Raw genomic sequence first — 23,043 nt, forward strand, 5'->3', positions numbered from 1 at the left:
AAATTTTGTGTTCATTTCAGTAGGAATTTGACTTTTGCCCCAGGTGCAACTATCGTAGCTCTTGGATGAGACATTCACCCTTCCGGTCTCTAGCACATTGTTCATATACTTTATTTCACCTCTGTCTTTGACTTTTAAATAAAAGTCAACAAATACAGTCATTTGGCTTGGATGGTCCCGCTCTGGTACATTTGGTGACATACTACTTACCTGTTCTATGATATCAGAACTGAATATAATTAGTTGACCATACAGGAAAGAATGAATTCCTCTCGAACAGACCTGTCAGAAAGATTCAGCTTGGATTTATACGGCAACAGCTACAAAGCTCAGAGATGAAGACAGTTGGGTCATACAGCGGGTCACCTAGAACACTCAGGGAATAAGTGGCTAATTATAAAAGAAGAGTCACCACCACGCAAAACTTTAATTATGACCAATTTTATTTCATAACTGCATTGTTGGGCACTTTATGGTAGTATGTAGTTCATCCAATATTTATGTTTGCATATTTTTAAAAAATTCCCCAAACAACACTTTTATGCACAATGTCCTCCCAATAGTAGTCAACTTTAGAGATGATTTGTACTGTAGCCTCAAGGATGCAAGAACAATGAAACAAATCTCAATGCTGGGTAGGTTTTTACAGATACTGGTCACCATGTCTAGCAAAAAGCTCAAGATGTTCAGTCCTTTCAAACAGTGATTCACTTAAAGCAAAAGAAATAAGCTTTGGAAAAGTTCCATTTTGAACCCTTCATGTACCTTTTATAGAAAAAAAAAACCCTTTATGCATATTAAGTTGTAGACCTCATGCAGTTCATACATGTTTACTGTTTTAAGCACTGCTGTAAGTACTAAATCATGACAGATTCAAGATATCTTATTTTTGGTGTATGATCATTAGATAGTTCTCGAAGTCACTACATGGAAGTTATACTACAGGATGGTGACTTGATGCCTGCGGTGCATTTAGCATGCACAGGGTTCTAATTCCGTCCTGTCCCAAACATCATATAACCAACCAGAGGATGGATTTGTTAAGGTACCTCATTAAGGCTCTCATCTGAGAAGTGAAATAACACGGAGACAAAAGAGACCTATGTTTATCATATCAAAGAGGTAATCATTTGTGACTTTGCAACCTTTTAAGGTAAAAGATTGCCTGGTTTAAGTTACTTAACTAAAGGATGGTTTGAAAAAAACAGCTTTCTGGATAGAAAGCATCTGGCTGCCATTGCTGTTCGTACCTTATTTGAGTTTTTGGTGTGTTTGCATATCGCATCCAGAGCTACAGATATTCCACAGTGCTTTTCTGCCTCGTTCAAGTATAATAAAAGTAGAAATCTATAGAAGCTCTACGGTTAAACAAACTGTACATTATACAAAAATTAACTTAATTTATAGACAGTCAAGAAGTATTGGCAATGCCCTTTATAAATCTTACCAAAGATTCATCACAAAGGATATTACAATCTACATGTGTGGTCATCACCATACAAATGCCATTTAGATTTATGTGGTAGAACTGAATATTTGTTACAGGTGCACATGTAAAATCAGCGTTTTGCACTATATACATTTCTTTTAAAGTAATAGTATTGTCAATACTAACCTAAGGTTCAGGATTTCCTTATTGCATATTTATGGTTGCTGAGGCAGTTAGTTATGATACAATAATGCAATATCCATAATTATTTTAAATAAACAAAAACATTTCTCTTGCCAATAATATAAAGGATTTTTTTCTAAAATCACATAGAACATTGCTACACACAATTTTACACAAATACTGAAAAACATGACCTTAAGGCATCTGCTAGAAAAGCAGATGTGCATATTTATACGAACTAAATTATGCAGGAAAAGTATTGCACAAAATCCTATTATTTTCAAAATAAAATACGCATCTTTCTAAATACACATAATTCCCTATTATGACCAAATAAAAATGTTAATCGGCTTGCTCAAAAACAATTCCGCCTCTTAAGAAAGCTTTAAGGAGCAGACATGAACAAAGAAGTGGGCTAGACACAGGGAAGGTGTGGGAACCGGCACGGGATCTGTAAAAGCTATTTCCTTTTCTTAAGAAGTGCTTTAGGGGATGAGATTTGGGTATTCATTTTACTTTCTGAAATTTATATTCTGATTTACAAGTATCTACCCAGAATCAGGGTCTGTTATGCTGAACAAAATGGAATTTGCATTAGGAAATTTATTCATGAAAATAATCTTTTCCTGAAAATCCAGATTTCCTACATCAGAAGGAAGATCTACTGCAGATTATGAGAACATTCACAGTTTTCTCCTCTTGATCACGAGTCTACTTCACGTCGTTTAAGAAACAACTAATTCATGAACATTCCTGAATTCTACTATTAAGATATTAGCACAGAGTCCTAACAACAGCACTGATACAGTTTTAAGAGGCAGGGAACAGCGGAGGCTGTTTCTAGAGAATGCTATTATCAAGATAAAGACAGTAAAAACTAGTTTCCATCAACATGCACCCACACCCTTGGTTAGTCCTAAAGTAAGGAAAGTGGCCCTAAGCATTGCAAAGAAGCATCATTCCATTAGAGAGCCCTGTGCTGCCTGGTCAAAGGCTTGAGCATAGTGGTGACAGACAATCAGATAAGCAAGGACACTTAGTTTCTAAGAGCCTCTAAGTCTGTCCTTTAGAAGTAGATATCTTAAAATAGCAGCATCATTATACTTCATTATAATAATAAATAAAGTTAATGAACTTAGAAATGGTACTGTGGTTCTGTACTTAGAGCATTTTTTGATTAAGCAGTCTTAAAAGACTTTCTGATGTTAGAATCTTGGGCTAATGACTTCTAAGCAAAATATATCATTATCATTATCATTATTATTATTAACAGAGATTTATAATTTCTTTTTCCTCTCAATTTAAATTTAAATTTAAATTTTTTAATTGGTTCCTTCAGAGCCGAAACTATGTTAATTATTTTATTTCCTGATTTCCTCAGATACTGTACCTTGCATAAGACTGGTATAAAGTCAATGAATACTTTTTAAGTGGATGAGTTATTAATTTTTAAACAGAAAAATAATCCCGCTATATTTTGGTGCCTTTGTAAAACATGTAAAGCAGGTAACCATCAAAATCTACCACGTAACAACATGTTGACTTAACAAAACAACAGCTCCTAAATTCACACACTACTCTTGCATCTCCTTCTGAATTACCACAGATGCAGTATTTAAGGGCAAAGAAGATAAAAGCCAGAGTGGGATTCAGGGAGAATCATGAAGGACTATGTCCCAAAGCCAAAAGTCCTATTCGCTTATACAACTCTGCTGTGGAACAGGTGCAGCTTCTTGGGGAAAAAAAAAAAAAAAACATTCAACCAGCAGGGGGTTTTACAAATATTTCATTTAGTTAAAATAGAAAATTTGAGCATAGCAGAAAATAAGATAATGCTTTGTTCATTTCAGAATTCACCCTCACTTCACTCTCCCTGTGTCCACCACAATACTGGGGAGTCTAGTTTAAGAGCAGACTTTGAATACTCAAAATACTAGTGATCCGGAATACCCACGCTTCTGGATCAGCAGCCCCTTGGATACTAGTCTTTTGGATGTTTTCCAAGAACAACACGTACAGCTTTTGTTTTTTAACACAGAATATAAAAGCTGATTTTGCATGTTAGAATAAGGCACAAATCCAGTTTAAAATACCTTCATGCAAACGTGCTTGTGAGCGGCTACCCACCCTCACAACAACACAGTCTTGTCAAACAGCTCGTGAGGGGACTAGACAACCAAACAACTTCCCATTTCTGAGGCCATGACGTCTACTAAGCAAATGGACTAAAACCCCAACTTCATCTATGCTATACTCACAATTTCCCCATTCTTCAGACTATGAATTCTGAAGGAAAACATGCCTCATTCGAACAGTCATATTAAAAAAGGCTTTTTCTTTTCAAAAATTATGAAGAAATATTTGCCAAGCAGATTGACCTTTTTTTCCCTTCTCATTTAAAACAGCTCTTCTGATAAATCGACTTCTTTTACTACACGCTGCAACAAAGTACAATGGGATTTTGTAATGAGTATATAAAGTCAATATTTGACAAGAACCTTGGGTCACACTTTTGTGTTAATAAAACACTTTTTTCCTTAATGTAAGGGTTCATCCTTATAAGGAAAATAAGACTTGTCTTTTTTACAAACATGAATGAATAACTGACCCCAGTAAAACATATCCACTCAAGATTTTGGAATGTAGTTTAAAAAAAAATCTTGGTAATTTTCTGTAAATTATTCAAAGACTGACCTGAATAAATATTTTTTTAAGCAATGTTTTAAACAAACCCCCTTCCAGGATTTTTTTTTTAACTGCAAACTAAATTCTTTCAGTAAATATTTTAGGGTATAGTTCCAATGAGGTTCTTGAATGGTTTCCCAAACACCCTTACTAAGATGACAATTTAAAACTAACTGTGATTAGGGATGTACAGAGTATATGTCGAATACACAAACACCAAATTAACCGTAACATGACTGGGTTTTTTTAATATCTGATATTTTCCTACAAACTAGCTTTTCATGAAGCAGTCAATTCCTTGTGAGATAAATTTCAACGTTTAACAGGGAATTTGAGGGAGAAGAGATGAATCCCCTATGTAGAAGAATTTATGTAGCTATTCTGCCTTAAGGGAGAGGAAGCATAAGCCCCACTCCTTAAGCGTAGGCTGCACACAGTGACTTCCTTCCAAACACTGTAGCATGGAAAGGGAGGGAGGAGCGTGTAGTGGAGAAACCTGACACACACCACCGCAGCTCGGCTATCAAAGTCAATGTCAACGTCATGATAAATCATGTGGACATTATGTACCTTGGATATGATATGATGAAAGTAACACTTTACTTCTGGAATCTTCCTCCCACAAACCCCTAATCACAGTGTAGTCAGGAGGAAAATAGCAGACAAATTCTAATAGAGGGACATTTTACAATTTATTGGACCAGATCGAAACTGTCAAGGTCATCAGCAACAAGGAAAGTCAGAAAAATGTCACTACCAAGAAGAATCTAAAGACACAAGATGACCAACTGTGATGTGGTGTCGTGGATGAGATTCTAGAGCACAAAAAAGATATTAGGGAAAAACTAAGGAAATCTGAGTAAAGCATGGACTATTGATATTGGTTCACTAATTGTGGCAAATGTACCATACCAATGTAAGAGATGAGTAAGAGGGGGAACTATGTGTAGGGTTATATGGGACCTCTCTGTACTTTCTTCATAATTTTTCTATAAATCTAAAATTTCTAAACTGTAAAATTGATTGTTTTAAAAAGTAAATTTGAGATGAAAAGAAACATTTCATGTAGGTTAGTTATGAAAGAAAAATGGAATATTTCTTTATCAGGACAGTTCACGTTATGTTTGGCTTTCTGGGACTCCATTCCTAGATAGCAAAGGCATACAGAGAGACTGGGAAAAAATTTTAAAGTGTCTCATTTGTAAACAGAAGTCATCAATTTCACATTGTAATTCAGCACTTCATATATTTCACTGAGTGAAAGGTAAATGTGTACTTTTATACGTTTTGGAAAACATGGCTGCAGTGTCCACAAGAGAGCTTTTTAACTTTGAAAAGTTGATTTTGTCCTGGATTCAATGAATAGAGAAAGGCATTATTGCTCTGCAGAACACTTATAACTTATCCTTCAAAATTTACAGGTAATTCCATAAATTATTAAAGTATGCTAAATATAGGCTTAAGATTAAGGCAGTTAGTGGGTCAACAGTTTCAGTAGTTTCAGGCTAGTTTTGATATCCTGATCAGTTCATGCTCAACCAGATTAGAATCGTCGCTACTGGTTATGTGCAAGGGTTACATACGCATACTTAGCTTAAATAAATGAACGGCCTTAAGCACCAAGTACCGGGAAATCATAGGTTCACCGCATACTTCCAACACACATACCAATGAGTACCTGATTTAAGAGCACAGAAGAAGAATTAGCTCTACATTAAAAAAAATCAATCGATAATGTATACCCACGAGATGAACGAGTGGGGAAAATGTATGTACCAAATGAGAAGTAATTCTTAGACAGCACTAAGAACTGTCATTCCTACATATAATTCTGTTTACCACAGAGATTACACGGAATCCTACAATGTCTCCACAGAAGCTTAGACGCAAGTGAGTGACTGTTAACTGTTGACTCAAGCTTGGTTTCCACTTGTGTTTTCCTCTGAAATGTTTAAGTCTTGTTGGAAGGCAGATGTTATGTGACATAACGACACTACTTCATGAAGCAGTCCACTCTCTTCTGAAGTCTCTTTGGCTTCTTTCCCTTCTTTCTCCCAAGGAACAAAAGTAGATGAATGTCGCCCAAGGCCCGGTACCAGGAGATCATCTGAAATCTGGCTTAGTGTTTCCTTCTTTTCTGTTTTACATTTTTCATTTTCGGAAACTTCAGGAGAAGCTAGCTGGAAATCCACTCCGGAAGCAGACGCTGGCTTTTCCATGACCGCGGGCCCCGCCGCATTGTCAACACTGAGGTATTTTTCGTTGTTTTCCTCTTTCAGGATAAACAGAGAATCTGTCAGACCGCTGGAAGAAACTCGCTTCCGGGGAGACGGAGGAAGGTGTTTGCCATGCAGGGCGCTGTCATCTTGCCCGAGGTGCCACTCTGCTTGGTCACCAGAACCACTGCAAAGTAGGGCCAGATTATTCTCACTCGGTGCATTGGATTTATTCTGAAAGCAGAAACCAAAAATTCAGAGAAACCTTAATGGGGCTATAGTATTACTTGAGCAATTGTTTGTTCTAGTTTGAAATAAATATTAAGATCTTTCAAGACTGGGAACTTGAAGTTCTTCCCAGAGGAAATATAGCATTAACAGTTAATTCTGAACACCTGAAAACGGCTCTATTAACAAGAAAATATGTACAATTTTTGTCAGTTATACTTCAATAAAGATGACAAATTAAATAAAAAGAACTCCTCCCCCCGCCCCACCCACAAGAAACCCAGACCAGCTACCTCATAGAATCAATGCCGAGTTCTGAAATTACAGTCACAACAGGGTTGCCATTACTCATCATCCACCTCTCGTGATTTTTAGAACATTCAGTTCAATTTGTTAAAAACATGGCTTATTTCTGAAGCAATATAATTAAAATCACTTGAATTGATACATTTTTGGAAGATCCAGGTAGTATAGAAAAAAAGTGGAAACATTTCAGGTTTAAATAGTTCCCAAGAAAGACAACGATAAAATTAGTTCGTCTAAGAGACTACTACAGCTTGATAGAAGAAAATTTTTTCCTTTTAAAGTTTTTATAATGTGTATTTTTTAGAGAGAGAGAGAGAGACAGACAAAGAGAGCATAAGCAGAGGAAGGGCAGAGAGAGAGGGAGACACAGAATCTGAAACACACTCCAGGCTCTGTGCTAACAGCTCAGAGCCTGATGTGGGGCTCAAACTCACAAACCTTGAGATCATGGCCTGAGTCAAAGTTTGACCCTTAACCTACTGAGCCACCCAGGTACCCTCAAAAATTTTTTTTCAATTAATGACAATAACCACTAGAATTGGAACCATAAATGGGAAAATACTAGAATTTTGCATGGTTAAATTTTATATTTTTGAAGATTTGTCTACTTACGTGTTAGAGGTTAAACGCCTTGACCAACTAAGACTATATATAACGTGAGGCAACTCACAGCAAAGGGTAAGAGCATTTTAATTTAATTTTACAGGCTGAAAAATCAACTAACCGTAGGTTTGTAATCAATATCATCCATTGATCTGAAGAAATCCAAGCTCTTCGCTGCCGCCAGCTTTCCTTGGTCAGAGCTGTGTGTGCTCAGTGTATCTAAGATCTCTCCTAGTAGGTCCATTTCACCTGAGTAAGGAGTCTTTACTCTTGCTTCAACGGAGTCATCACTTTCATAAAAATAAGTCGAAGCCTCTTCTCCATCTTCAGAGGATAACCTGGAGGAAGATGAAGCACATCCTTGTAGTTACATAGCCACCTACCCAGCATATGAGAACCTCCCCCCGGTTACATTCAAGTAGTGAGAGTCTTAAAACCAAAGCACTTTCAGTGGGACAACAGCAAAGTGGCTAATTGGTTCATGGCCAAATTCCTCATAGCAATGTGTACATCCCAATTCAAATATGGGAAACGTTGAGTGCATGCAGAAAGAAAAAACAAACAGCTATGGGACCTTAATCTGGAAGCAAGCAAGGCTTTTCACAGAGTCTAATTCTGTGGAACTGGGGACATTAGCCTTAGACATAGTAGATGGAACACTTGGAGGATTTGCTATCACCAAGTTAACTCTCAATATTGGTATGTGGTTTTCCCTTTATTTACTTATCCATTTACTTTAGAGAAGAATGCATATTCCTTTATGTAGACAAAGATATATGTAACAGGAAAAAGAGAGTATCTATTTTGTCATCCCCCTATGTTTCCCTTATATTATAGTAAAATTAATTTTTAACATTTTTTTCAGAATTTCACCTTCTGATATCACCATGGATTTAAGCCCCACCCATCCCCCCGATTCAATTTGTCTGAACTGACTCTTATAACTCTTCCTGCTAATTAAGCTGCCCCTCTTCACTAGGTGGCTAGGAGCCTAACGTAGGTGGGCTTCTATTTCCCCATCATTGTTTTCCAAGAACAAGACAGTTCAAGTCTATCTTTCCTCCCATCTCAAGATTCATCCCCCACGAGACTCCACTGAGCACTGGCTCTTTTTGCTGAAGAACACTGCAAGGCAACGAAATCTGATCACTAGGAGTGTACATTCTTTGGTTATCTTTTGAAATTCTAGAACTCCTGCCTTTTGGCCACAACACTTAGTAGGACACAAAAACCCATCATGACGCACTTGCTTGCTCTCTCATCATGGTCGTCGTCATACAGAGCACCATCAAAGCTCTTCAGAGGTCGTTTCGAGCGTGCCTAGAGAGGGAGTTGACAATAGAGTGGCGTCAGTAGTTAAAATAAGTCTTTTCCATCAATTTTAAAGGAAAAATTTTATTTGAGAAGGAACACTTTTAAAAGAAATATGCATTAAAGGTTTTTGAATATTATCCAATAACTTGACAATCTGCTCAGTTAGAAGCGAGGGAATCAGGATATATTTATGTCAACATTTACAGCTCAAACTAATATACAAAAACAAATCACTGGATTGGAAACACACACACACACACACGGATCCAGTCTGTCAGTCCCTAGTTTAAAACTACTTGACTTATAACCAATCATATCCCCATGTGCTTATCTCTCAGTTTCAATAATCATCAATATTTGCCAATCTTCTTTCTTTTATCCCATCTCCACAATTATTTTAAGCTGTGCTCCTCTAAACTGAATATGTATATAAATCTCTTGGAGATCATGGTGAAAACGTAGATTCTGACTCTGTAGTGGATCTAAGGATGAGGCCAGAGTTTCTGCATTTCTAATATGCTCCAGGTGAGGTTAGTGCTGCTGGATCTGACATCATACGCTGAATAGCAAGGCTCTGAACCACATGCTGGACAGCCCATCATTTCATCTGGAAACACTGCATCGTGTATCTTTAACAGATAAGTGTTCTTAACACAACCCAAATATTGTTATCACACCATACAAATTAGCAATTATTCCTTAACATCTTCTAGTCTCAGGCCATTTCATACTCCGTTATTACCCCCCAAATATTTTAGTTTGTTCACCTGGACCAGGATCTGAACAAGGTTAACACCATATTTGGGTGATATGTCTGTCAAGTCCCCTCCAGAGACTATCAGTTCCACTTTCTCCTCCCTTTATGCCATTTGTGTCCTCAGACATGTGACTTGATCTTCCTATAAGCTGGCAGTTACACCTGGAAGCTTGGATAGATTCAGTTGCTGTTTTTTTTTTTCTTCTCTGTTTTTGGCAAGAACATACTACAGGCGTTGGTATGTGTTTTTTACTGAATCACTTTTACTATTAAGATGTCTCACTTTTGGTGGTACTAAGATTGATTCATGGGGGTGCCTGGGTGGCTCAGTCAGTTAAGCATCTGACTTTGGCTCAGGTCATAATCTCATGGTTCATGGGTTTGAGTCCTGCATCGGGCTCTGTGCTGACAGCTCACAGCCTGGAGCCTGTTTCAGATTCTGTGTCTCCCTCTCTCTCTGCCCCTCCCCCACTTGTGCTCTATCTCTCTCTGTTTCAAAAATAAATAAACTATATAAAAAAAATTAAAGATTGATTCATGGCTTCAGGATTTGGGTTGGCTGATACCATCCATTACAACTTTTTGTTCACTTGATGGTTTCAGCATCCTATAATAATCCTTGGGTAAGTTAATTATGCATTAGGGGCTTCAAAATTATGCTTTTTAAAAGCATTTTTTCTGTCTTTACTTGGCATTCTACCAAGAATTTTGTCCTATTAACTATTTGGCTATTTTGAAATTCAGTGTGTACAGGAGAGGTGGAAAAAATCCTGATTCTTTCCTTTTGTTTAACACTTTCCAGAGTAATGAGGTCAAACCTAAGGATCTCTAAAGGTGAGCTGTGAGGGCTTTTAAAAAGTCATCATTTGTATATATCTCAAATGGCCTAGTCTATCACTGTAGATTCTTCTCCATGTGTGACCTGTCTCATTACTGAAGTATACCACGATTGGATTAGAGACTTGACTTTTAGAGATATAGCTGGAATCCTTGCAGGTGAGAGGTTTTCTGATGTGCTACTGGGTATTTACTTCAAAATAACCCATGGGTGGAGTGGGATCACGGGCGGAGCTGGCACTGAAGACAGACTGGCCATGTGTCGGTAATTGTTGGAGCTGTAGGAAAGGTATCCAGGAATTCTTTTAAGCTTTTCTTTACTTTTACACATTTGAATTATGTTAAGTATTTTTTCCACAATAAAATAATTTAAGATTTTTTAAACGGCCCCATCTTTGATCCAGCATTAGTCCATTCAGGTTGGCTCTTGTGCTTCTTTATTTTATTGTTAAAAATTTTTAATGTTTATTTATTTTTGAGAGAGACAGAGTGTGAGCAGGGGAGGGGCAGAAAGAGAGAGGGAAACATAGAATCAGAAGCAGGCTCCAGGCTCTGAGCTGTCAGCACAGAGCCTGATGTGGAGCTCGAACTCACAAACTGCAAGGTCATGACCTGAGTCATGACACTTAACCAACTGAGCGACCCAGGCACCCCTCTTGTGCTCCTTTAAACAGACCACAGAAGTTCTTTAGTAGGCTGCTTTTGGCTCAACATCATGTCTCATTTCAACTTATACATTTTCTGCTTCACACCTGGAATCAGTCACTTCCTGTAAGAGCTTTGGTTTCTATAAGTAGGAAATTGCATTTATTTATTTATGTATTTAATTTAAAAAATTTTAAATGTTTTATTTATTTTTGAGAGAGAGAGAGACAACATGAGTAGGGGAGGGTCAGAGAGAGAGGGAGATATAGAATCCGAAGCAGGCTCCAGGCTCTGAGCTAGTTGTCAGCACAGAGCCCGACGCGGGGCTCGAACCCACGAACTGTAAGATCATGACCTGAGCCGAAGCCGGATGCTCAACGGACTGAGCCACCCAGGCACCCCATATTTAAATTTTTTTAAGAATATTTATTAATGTTTATTTTTGAGAGAGAGAGGGAGAGGATGAGAGAGAGAGAGAAAGAGAGAATAAGCAGGGGAGGGACAGAGAGAGGGAGACACAGAATCAGAAGCAGGCTCTAAGCTCTGAGCTGTCAGCACAGAGCCCAAAGTGAGGCTTGAACCCACAGACCGTGAGATGATGATCTGAGCCAAAATCTGACGCTAAACAGACGGAGACATCCAGGTGTCCCAGGAAATGGCCAGAGTCTGAGTGCTATGGGGGTCCATGGCTGCAAAGCATTCTTTCGAATGGATGGCAAGCAAAGCTGAAATTTGGAGACTTCAACCATGACATCACCAGAGGACTAACTTTTGTCTTCTGATTCTGATCTTCTAATCTAGATAATTGTTTTCTTCTTTTTCTTCTCCTTCTTCTTCTTTTTAATTTTGAGAGACAGACAGAGAGACAGAGACAGAATATATGGGGAAGAGAGGGAGAGGGAAAGGGAAAGGGAGAGAGAGAGAGAGAGAAAAAAAATCTCAAGCGGCTCCAAGCTCAGCGCAGACTTGGATGTGCAGAGAAGCAGCTTCTAGTTGGTTTTCAATAAGTATTTGTTAAAGGAAACAAACAAATAGAAAAGATACATGCCTTTCTGTTGCTTTTCCTCTATCAGGTCTTACAAGGCCAGGCTCTGTCCGCCCTGCCCACTTCAGTCACTTTGCTCTAACCCACAAGGCATCACCATGGCCATCTTTCAATCCCTTATATATGCCTTGACTTATTCCACTACAGGACCTTTGCACATGCTGATGCCTCTCCCTGAAAAGCTCTTCTTGTACATTTCTTCCCTCTTCCTCTCCCCACTGACTCTGGCTATGCACATCTATTCTCGTTTGAAAATCTTAAGTCTCTGCCCTGTAGACTGCTACAGCCTCTAAACTGCTGACAGAGAGATCTTTTTAAACTTAACAATATTACACTGCTCGTTAAGTAAATCCTCCAATGGTTTCTTACAGTTTTCAGAATAAATTTCATACTCTTTACCATTGCCTGGAGGCATCGGGCTAAGTTAGCCTCTCTGAGGGCTGCGTTTGCCATACAGATGTCTGCTCCGCCACCACCACACCCTCTTCCTTGCTCGTATGCTTCCCAGTGTTTTCTGCCTCCTTCTTCCTACACACGCGCTGGTGTGTCTACAAATGTCCTTCTCCACGGTGTTTCCCCTCTTTTTCTACTTATCCTTCATTTCTTGGCTCATGAGTTCTACTTCCAGGAAATACTTTCTCAGTCATCAATCAATTTCTATGCCACCTTGTGTGTTCCAAGAATACTTGTACACATATTTCTCGTGGGACTTATCCATCCCACTGCACTGTGGTCACGGTTAAATTCTCTCCCCACAACTGTGCAGTAGATTTTTATGGCCGGTATCTTGCTAATTTACCTCTCATACCCTCAGAACCAAGCACCTGTGTGATACATATTAGTGTCAGAACAACTGTAAAAGACTTTGAAGGAACACAAGACGATGGAGTGTCCTATCAGTGGAATTCTGGATGGTGTTTGGAAGCCTGTGTGGGGTTATCTGATTCTACTATAGTCTGCATTTTTCATTATCTTTACTCTGCAAGGAAACAACTGGACACGAATCAAACAACCAAGTCATAGTTATTATGGAACAAAGCCTCGCTCTATTTATGGAGCCAATGGCAACAATAGCTTCCCAGGAAAATCTGCCTGGCGCCTGCCTGACAGAGTCCAGCCTCACAGGTGCCTTCCACCAGGACAGGGAACAGCAAATTTGGGATAATTTTTCAAGAGATATTCACTCTTGTTTACAAGTATTTTAGATAGAACGTACAGTGGGAAGATTTCCTGGCTCAGTTTCCTGGCCTTAAAGATAGGAGATAATAGATTTTTATAAGCCCAAGCCAAGATTTCTTATGAAAACTTCCAGAAAGAAGTAAATTCCATGGTCTTCTGCTGGTCAATACTGCATGACTCCAGATTTATAAAGAAAAGTCCAGGAGACTTATATGGTTAATTAACTATCATTCTTGTTGTTCCAATATAAATAATCAGGACAAACCTAATGAGAATAGCCTTCCTTTCTTTGAACAAAAATAACCTTTGAGATTATCATTAAAGGGAAAACGGCAAAAAGATTTTGAAATAGGCAAACAATGCCTTTTGTCCTGTCAAAGGACTATTGGGTGCCATCTAGCATTTCCTTCCAGAATTATCTGATAGTATAGAGGTCTGTACCATTCATAGTCTCTGACTATTTGTAACCCTACAGGGACAGAGGTTAACCTATGGAGGTCTGGTGGCAATACAAAAATACAATTCATTGAGATGAACTGTGGCCAGCAAAGATGCAATTATTATGGTGTGGATATTGGTGGTTTTGGTATCTGTTAACATATATATTTCAGTAATCCTGTCTTAAGTATCTGTTCTTTGGGTTATCTGCTGTATCAATTTTAACATTTTGCTATTTCCCTCAATGAACAAAATAAAATGAGAGAGTTATATAAAATTATTTTTTGTAAAGTAGGCATTTAATGTTTCACGAATAAATGAATATCTCCATACATAGTAGGTCATTTCTGTTGAGTATTTAAATGAATTAAAAAACGGATAAACCATGTAATGTAAAGAATAAATGGTATCCTAATTTGCTTATGTGACATAAGCATTTTCAGTGTCCAGGAGGTACAGAAAAGCATTATATTCATTTGTTCACTCAACAAAGGTCACAGAAATGCCTTCTGTGGACAAGGCTAGGGTACAATGATGACTGAGAACAAGGCCCCCTGCCCTCGTGTAAATTAAATTCTAATAAGTTGGACACACATTGAATAATCATAAAATAAATATGAATTATGACTGTAATAATTTGTACTACAGTATGGTTTCTATGAAGAACTTGACCTAGTCAGGGAAATCAAGGGAAGTCTTCCCCTAAAAGATTGAGCCTTGAAAGGTCAATAGGTATGAAGTAGATGATGATGAGAGAGAACAAAATGTGCAAAGGTCCTGTGGTGGGATGATCATAGAATATATAATGGACCGCTATCAGAGGGGGCTACAGAGGGGGGTTGTTCACAGGGTTCTTTCAGGGTGCATTAATTTTGCAATTAGCATTTTGATCACTAGATGGCAGAGATATACTAAGAAGGCAAAAGGCTGGCTAAATTTAAATTTATGGAGGGTTTTAAGGAAGTGGGGGAGATCAGACGATCTAGCAAGAAAAAGTGGGAGAGGAAAAATTGGTTGGGTGGGGGCACAAGCAAGGGACACACCCCAATTCGCAAGATCTGATCATGGAGAGTCACAGAAAGCCAGTTATTGTTTTATTTTCTTTCAACAAAAATTTGAGAACCTACTGAATGCTGCTATTGTGCATTCCTTAAAATAAGGCAGTAACCACATCTCAGTTTTAAAAAATTAGCATTTCTTCCTTCCATAAAGATCCATTAAACACCTATTACCCATACTACTGTCTTCCATGCTGGGAGGCATACAAGGAAAAAGATATCCCTCCTCTCAAGATTTTCAATAAATATGTAGTAAAATGCCAAATTACTGAATATGATAAAATAGTTATAAATATGAACTATCCTTCATTGTAGGAATATAACCGAACTCAAATTCTGTAATCATAGCTGAAAACATACTTCAATGACCATTAATCCCAGTCATGATTGATGTCAAATTGTAGTATTTCTAAGAAGTAGACTCAGTGAACATACTAACAATTATAACAATATAGGACTGTGATTACATACTATAAACAATGGCAAATTCTGGGATCAAGTAAAGAGGTTTCAAAGTTTCTGCACAGCGCAGGCCTGGTGCAGCTACAGTGTTAGCAATGGCCATTTGACTGCTTCACGACTGCACTTGCTGTACAAATCAGCAAGTACCTATCAGCATTTGCAGCTTTTGTGGGGGCCAGTACTTCTTGACAAGAGGGTTCATCTTTTGAATGCAAAAAAGGCATCAGAAGAAACAAAAGAAGTAGAGTTTTGGGAATTTTACATCATTCTGGTATGAGGGATTAAAAATAAGATGAAGCACTGGATATGATAGGTCCTCCATCAGACTCCTACTAGGTCCTAACCACATACAATTGTAAAATAAAAATGGGCTCCCACGGAGATGTGAAGTGTAAAATACACATGTAGCACACATAAAAATTCAAAAAATTTTGGAAGTAAGCACTTGGATAGCAAGGGGTACTTATTAAGAATGTGAGAAAATACTACAATAAAGCAAAAGGAAGGTTTTCAACATGGAGTAAAATTTATTCAAGAAGATATGCTACTAGAGAAGCTCAATCTCTAGCTAGACATTGAATAAAACAAATAAAATCGACTGGTAGAAACAAGGAGGAAAAGCACTTCCTATGAAGGAAAAACCACAAGCACATGTACAAAGAAAGTGACAGAGGCGGAAGGTCCAAGTCATAAAACCATCAAACTTAATGTGTAAAGAGACGTCAAGAAATAAGTTTGGTTCAGCTACAATAAGCAAGATCAATGTTTCCTTTCTTTTCACCACAATGGTTTCCAGAAAGCACTCTGAAAGCTGAATGGGGAGAAACAGTCCCCTGGTCCACAATGACCAGGAGATCGTGCAGTTACCATTTTTGTCACTAGATGGCAGACAGATACTAATAAGGCAAGAGGCTGGGTACCTTTACATTCATGGGGGGTTGGGAGAAGCCGGAAAGTAAGGGATATATGTAGATGAATGGGAAAACACACTTTTTTAGACTTCATAAAATTAAGATGCTTTTAATATATGAATTTTTTAAAAATTGGCACTCTCTGTGCTACTGTCCCCATTTTAGAGTTGAAGTAACTGAGGTCCAGACATATTACCTTGCTTACCTAAAGTCCATAGCAAACCCCCAAGCTTAAGATTAAATAAATAAATAAAAATTAAATATAAATACATGCATGAAATAATATGAAAATAAATGAAATTCTACCATACAGAATTATAATGGCAATAGGTTAAGAATGCATGGCATTTTTACTGAAAGGTTTTAAAAGACAGGTTGTAATTTTTCTATTGGTAGTAACTAAATCACAGAGTGAAGTGACTTATCTAGGATTGATTTGCTGCAGTTCGTTTGCTATTTTACACATTGTACTGTTTTTCATTAAGTATGTAATTTGCCCCAAATTTTGGTTAACATTTTCAAAAGCTTAACAAAGTAAAATGTGTTGGGGGAGATTAGATAATTAGTGACAGCTAAGACTTCAACCCAGGAGTTCTAATTCCCTGAACAGAACCCTGTCCGTTAGAATTACATTAAATATGTAAATTCTCAGAGATTCAGAAGAAATAACTGAGAATTAACCCAAGAAAGACTTTCTTAAAATTGCAGGTTTTAACCTCATTTTTAAAGCAGACACTAGTGACAGAGTGACCATGAGTGTTAATGTTCCAGGGAGGTGAAATGGCAGGGTGAAGAGACAAGAGATTAACACACTCTCCCAAAGATATTGAAGACAGATTCCCATCCGGGCAAAAGAATACATTGGAAGGATTAACAAGATCTGTGTTTGGTGAAGTCTGATGAATTCAGCTTATTATTAGACTAAGGAAATAAGATTTTTATAGAAGCATTAAAATCGTATTTCTGAGCAGTTGCGTCCTAGGTGAGACTGGTTCAGGAGGATGACTGTGATGCGGTCTTGACACGTCCGAGGGCCCAGGCCTCCCAGTTCACGATGATCGCATCTTTTTGGTCAGCTTTATTCACTACCATTCAGAGGTCACCTGAGAGACGCTCTCTTATAAAGGTAGTATTTCATTTTAAGTCCATTCCTGTCTTACTAAGTCCTTGACACCAAGAATCATACTTTTTAATTCATTTTGTCTCTAATTCCACTTCCATTTAGAATGTAAAAAGCAGCAGCCAAAGAATGTCAACTCCCATCCTAACGATGAGAAAAAGCTGGATTATTAAAAAAAAAAAAAAAAAACCCACAAATCATAATTCTTCTTGGACCTATCAGAGAGCTGAATTGTAAAGCAACCAAGTAAACTGAATTCCAAAGGGCTATAAGCCCTTCCAATGAGAGATAAGACACAAGACCTGTCTCCAGGCACAGCACAAGGACAGAGGTAGCTGGCACAGAACCAGGGGAGAAGAAGTCTGCTAAGATTTAATCGTCTTAAAGACCAGGTGTGAGCTGAGATGTCAGTGTGAAGTCTCAAAGGCAAGGGGACCTGGTACTCGCAAGTCCTCTTCCACAGATAAAATCATGTATTTGCTAAATCAGGCAACTCTATTACCTGGTGCGACAGAGAAAGACTAGAGGCAAGACAGGAGACTGAGGGGGTGCAGGCAAGCAGGAGGGGACGAGCTGCTGCGGGGGGACATGTATGAAGCCCCGCTTACTTTACTTATACGTAAGAAAAGCCATACAGTCATGGCATACAGTCAGCAAACTCAATCCCAAAACTTCAGGGGGAAGCATAAAAGCAAAAACTCCTTTTAGGAAGAGCAAGAAACCCTCTCAGGCACAGGACTCTACTCTGTTAACAAGTGGAAATCTACCACCAGTGGGGAGGGGCAGGCAGCCCTCAACTTGCCCAAGGCCAGTCACAGAAATAAGAAAACTTATCCACCATGAAAGGAAGTGGGGGGATGTTGAGAAAGCCCCAAATCTGAAGCACAGTGGACAAGACCTACTAAGGCTGAAGCTGGACCAGAGCGCATGACACCTATAAGGCTTAGACTAAGCAACCAGCGACAGAAGGTCATTGCTGGAGGAGGGGCAAAAACATTGGGAGAGATCCCCTATGTGGCTCTAATATGGCTAAGGGTGATGGGAAAACACTAAGAAAAACCTCCCAGAAACTCCACTGGTCATAGTCCACTCTAAGCACAAGATAATAGCAGCCCTCTGCAGGAAATGATATCAACAACAAAATCCCAAACAGTTCCACTTGTGATGCACACATGAGGTCTAGTACTCAAAAACTACCAGACACAAGAAAAGAAGGAAAAAAGATGGATGCATAAATAGATGAGAAGACAGCAGAATGATAAAATCCATATAAAAAAGTCAAATTGAAATAATAGGAAAAAAAACCATAAGAGATCAATTCTTTTAATCAGTTCATCAGCAGACTGAAGGGAAAAAAAAAAATCAATGAACTTTAAAACAGGTCAACAGAAATTACCCAAATTGGCCTTTTTATATGCCAACAGTGAACTATCTAAAAAAACAGGATGGTACTGGTATAAAAGCAGACATAAATATTAAAGGAAGAGAATCAAGAGCCCAGAAATAAATCCATACACAAAGAACCAAATATTTTTTATAAGGATGCCTAGAACACTGAATGGTGGAAGGCTAGTCTCTTCAATAACGGTGCTGGGAAAATAGGATATTCACGGACAAAATAATAAAACTGCAAAAAGCTCATCTTACACCACTTACAAAAATTAACTTGAAAGGAACTAAGGACTTAAATATAAGACCTGAAATCATAAAGCCCCTAGAAGAAGAGGCTCCTTAACATTAGTCTTGGTAATGATATTTTGGATATGCCATAAAAAAGCACAAGCAACAAAAATCAGGTGGAACAACATCAAGTTAAAAAGCTCCTGCACAGCAAAGGAAACAATCAAGAAAATGAAAACAATCAACAAAATGAAAATTTCTTCCCTTTTCATGAAATGGGAGAAAACATTTGCAAATCACATATCTGATACGGGGTTAATATGCAAAATACATAAGGAACTCATACAATTCACATAATAGCCAAAGAAAGTTAACTACACTGTGGTGAATACTTGAAAGCTGCTAGGGAGAAACAAGTAAGTGGTAATTCTGTGGGATGAAAAATGTGTTAACTAGTCTTACTGTGCTAAACATTTCACAATATATACATTACCAAATTTAAAAGAATTATCCAAACTGAAACAGAAAAAGAAAACAACAACAGTGGCAGCAGCAACAATAATCACAAGAAAAACCAGAATAGGGCACTCAAGAGTTAAAGAATACTATCAGTGGGTCTAATACTTTCTGTTCCCAACACATAGTAGGTGTTTATTAAATTTTCATGAAAGTTGCTGTAGATAGAATAGAAACAATATTACCTAATATTTATTAAACTTCCAGTGAGTGTTGGAAAAACAAGTTCTATCACTTAACCCAATCTCCATGATAACTCTATGGGAGTGGACATAGTTATCATCATTTTACAGATTTGAAGGGTTAAGAGGATTAGAAAGGTAAGACAGATTGCTCAAGTTCAAATACTATGCAAGTGACAGAGCTGGTATTCTGCTCCAGGTTTGTTAAACTCCAAAGCCCAAGATCTTTACTTCCAACATGGGGTCTTTCCACTGAGTGATGAATGTGATATTAAGACGTGAAAAGGAAGAAAAATACAAAGGTCAATGAAGGAAACTCTGAATTTGTAAATGATGGTCCTCAGTAAGATAAGACAAGGTAAATGATCTTGAAAGTAGTCCTTGCACATAGTAACGTTCAGAGGAGGCACATGACCTTGAAAACTGTAAACCAGTACACAACAGATATTCAGGTAGTTTTTGTTGAATTGAATTAGATTGTCTCTCCATTACGGTATTGTCCATTGGGGCCACACTGCACCATTAATTACATTAGTGGAAACTTATTTTAATTAATATTAACTTGGGGACTATTCTAGAAGTAGACTTGAAATCTCCATATTAGATTTTAGAGAAAGCATATTTGAAATCAGAACTGATCCTTTACAGAGTCATTTCATTGACGTTAGGAAGTTTCTTTTAGGAAGTTTTGACTGCCTTTAGTTTGGCAAAACGCTGTATCAAAATCATCCCAGAAACACAGTACTTTAGAAATCATTTCTCAATTGTAAGAGATGATATACGACCTACCCAATGGCAGCATTGCACCAGCTATTCTAAAATGCTCTCTCTCGTTGAAGTATGTTAATGAGTGGAGGGAAGACCGGTACTCATTATGATTGTGAACTGTTAATACTTTTATGCCAATTTTTAAGGCAATTCATATGCCAAGAAATTATGTTAACTGTAAATATTTAAAATATACTGTTTTAGTTTTTCTGTTCTTTAATATTTGAAAATGCAAAATTTTACAAAGCCCTTGCAGTAACTTTTAGTACTGAGAAATTATTGATCAGCATGAATACAAGTTGTTTACGGCTATTAAAAATTATTCTCAAAGCAAAATCGATAACTTTTTGATAAATGGCAAACTATTTGTAATTTCACTTTTGCTGACAGGGTTTCAATAGTTCAACATTTAAAAAGGTTTCTTAAGTTACGACAAGTCCACTGTATTTTCAATAAAACAGAATTTGGGTCACTAAATGATGTGAAGATGATTTTTCTAGCTGGAATAAACAATGAAAAAGTCAGCAATGACTAACAAAATAATATTATTCCCAACCAGTTTAATAAACTATGTTTGTAAAAAGAATGTAACCAAGATTAAAATATCTTGTTTAAAGTAATTATAGCTGATTTTATTTTTCAGATCATATCACTATATCATAAACATAAATATATAAATGTATGGCAAGAGTCTTAACAGAAATGTTATGAATATAGCAAGAATCTTAAAAGAAACTAATTACTCAATATGTATTTCAGTTTCCAAAGCATTATCTTACAAATATCAAAGACATTAATAAAGAGAAAGAGGGAACAGACCTCTGTAAAATGGCCAGTGTTATTCTCAAACATTAGAAACCCCATTAACAACTTCCAGAGAAGGCTGCAACACAGCAGTCCTATTCCGAAATTGGCATGAGGGCACAGGCTAACTTGTTAGATATTTATGCATTATTCTAATATTTTATGTTCTGTATCAGGAAATATAATAATGTGTAGCAGGCACAAATCCAGTTCAAATTATAATAAGATTCTATTATACTCTTGTAGTTATAATCTACTGACAATCCTGGAAATTCTTCTCTCTTGGGGGACATTAAAAGGCAGCAGAAATAAGCCCTACAAAGAAAAGACTGGCTTCCCTTTTCATCAACACTAACATTGATCTCTGACCAACCTTAAAAGCAGTTCTAGATGCAAACAGGAAGAACATCATCATTTCTTTATCCCAGGGTGTCTGGGAGAACATATCAATTAGTCCATTGAAAATGGGGTACTTCTGGAATAGAGAGCTATTGTTGTTTTTACCAAAAGCCCTTAAAATAATTAAAGAAGTAACAGTGGGGGGCAGGCGGAGGGAGACTCTCACCAAGTTAAATAAAATAGAAAATACTGAGGGAAAATATTAGTGACATGATAATTGATGTAAAGTCTAGAATGGTAATATTCACTATATTTACTAAAGGGAAAACTGAGCAGCTTTGTTTTTATTTCAAGACTCTAATAAATGACATAGTCGATTGTGGCAATAAATTTGAAGAGTAAAATTATAATATTAAAAAGGTACTTTGCAACCTAAGATTACCTCAATACTTAACGTATTGACATAAGTGAAATTATCTTCCATTATGCCTTTTTAATATACTTGATATTATTCAGCAGAGCTAAACGTTGAAAAAAATGAAGTCCTGGCCAGTTACTGAAAGGAGTTGGCTTTGAATTATTTCTTTGAAAAAATAATGTTCTCAAATAATTTTATGACACTATAAATGTTTCAATGTATATTCTTTTATGTTTCTAAAAGAGACTATTCTAAAAGGCAAATTTTGTTTTTTGTCTATAACGATTATCTTTCAAGGAAAGAAAGTATTATATAATGCCCACTAGAGGGCATTCTTGTAATCCATAACTGAATGGGGGGAGGTGGGGCACAGACTTTAACTATAATCATATTTGATATGTTGGAAATTAACATTATTTCAATAGAAAACAATAGAGGGAAAAACAAATTTCTTTAAAAATTAAAGATATAGTACCCTTATTTTACAAACTTGACTTAAAAGATTAATTTCACCAATTAGTGATATTATTATAACTTAGACTAAATACATGCTAGTCACTCAGAGTGATTTTGGGACAGAGACTATAAGAATGTATTTTCGTTTAGGTAGTATTTTTTGTGGGCATATTTTAATCGATACACATTAACTTATTTCAAAATAATTTTATCATCTGAAACTTTCTAATAGATTTACCTATCACTTTAATTCAACAATTTAGTTTGATCATCATAATATTCTCAATACTGAGCTAAATTACAGAAAGTGCTAAAAAAAAATAAGAGATTTCTGCTTATCACTATTTGGTTAAGCTTACTTTTATTATTTTTTAAAAATTTACATTAACTATTCTTTCCAATTATCTGGGCCCCTTCCTTCCCACACCCACTTCTTCCCTGTCCCCCCAGGTCACAATGATCTTTCTCACTGTGATGCGCAATCACCTTTTTCTTGGTCGGAAGAAGCAAGTGGTGTCTTCCCT

The 23,043-nt window shown here is 37.1% G+C and overlaps 1 protein-coding gene across 5 annotated transcripts in view; it reads right to left on the reverse strand.

Moving 5' to 3' along the window:
• Positions 1 to 425: 425 nt before the first annotated feature.
• DENND1B (DENN domain containing 1B) overlaps positions 426 to 23,043 on the reverse strand; it is a 252,763-nt gene continuing 230,145 nt past the window's right edge. For all 5 annotated transcript variants that reach the window (XM_029935406.1, XM_029935401.1, XM_029935402.1 and 2 more), the window contains 3 exons: positions 8,897 to 8,970; positions 7,772 to 7,988; positions 426 to 6,747 (listed from right to left, as the gene is read on the reverse strand). In XM_029935406.1, coding sequence (XP_029791266.1) covers positions 6,211 to 6,747; positions 7,772 to 7,988; positions 8,897 to 8,970 — 828 coding nt within the window. In that variant the 3' untranslated portion in view covers positions 426 to 6,210. The remainder of the gene's footprint in view (positions 6,748 to 7,771; positions 7,989 to 8,896; positions 8,971 to 23,043) is intronic.

This window comes from Suricata suricatta, chromosome 3 (genome assembly GCF_006229205.1).
Source record: "Suricata suricatta isolate VVHF042 chromosome 3, meerkat_22Aug2017_6uvM2_HiC, whole genome shotgun sequence".
Lineage (NCBI taxonomy): Eukaryota > Metazoa > Chordata > Mammalia > Carnivora > Herpestidae > Suricata > Suricata suricatta.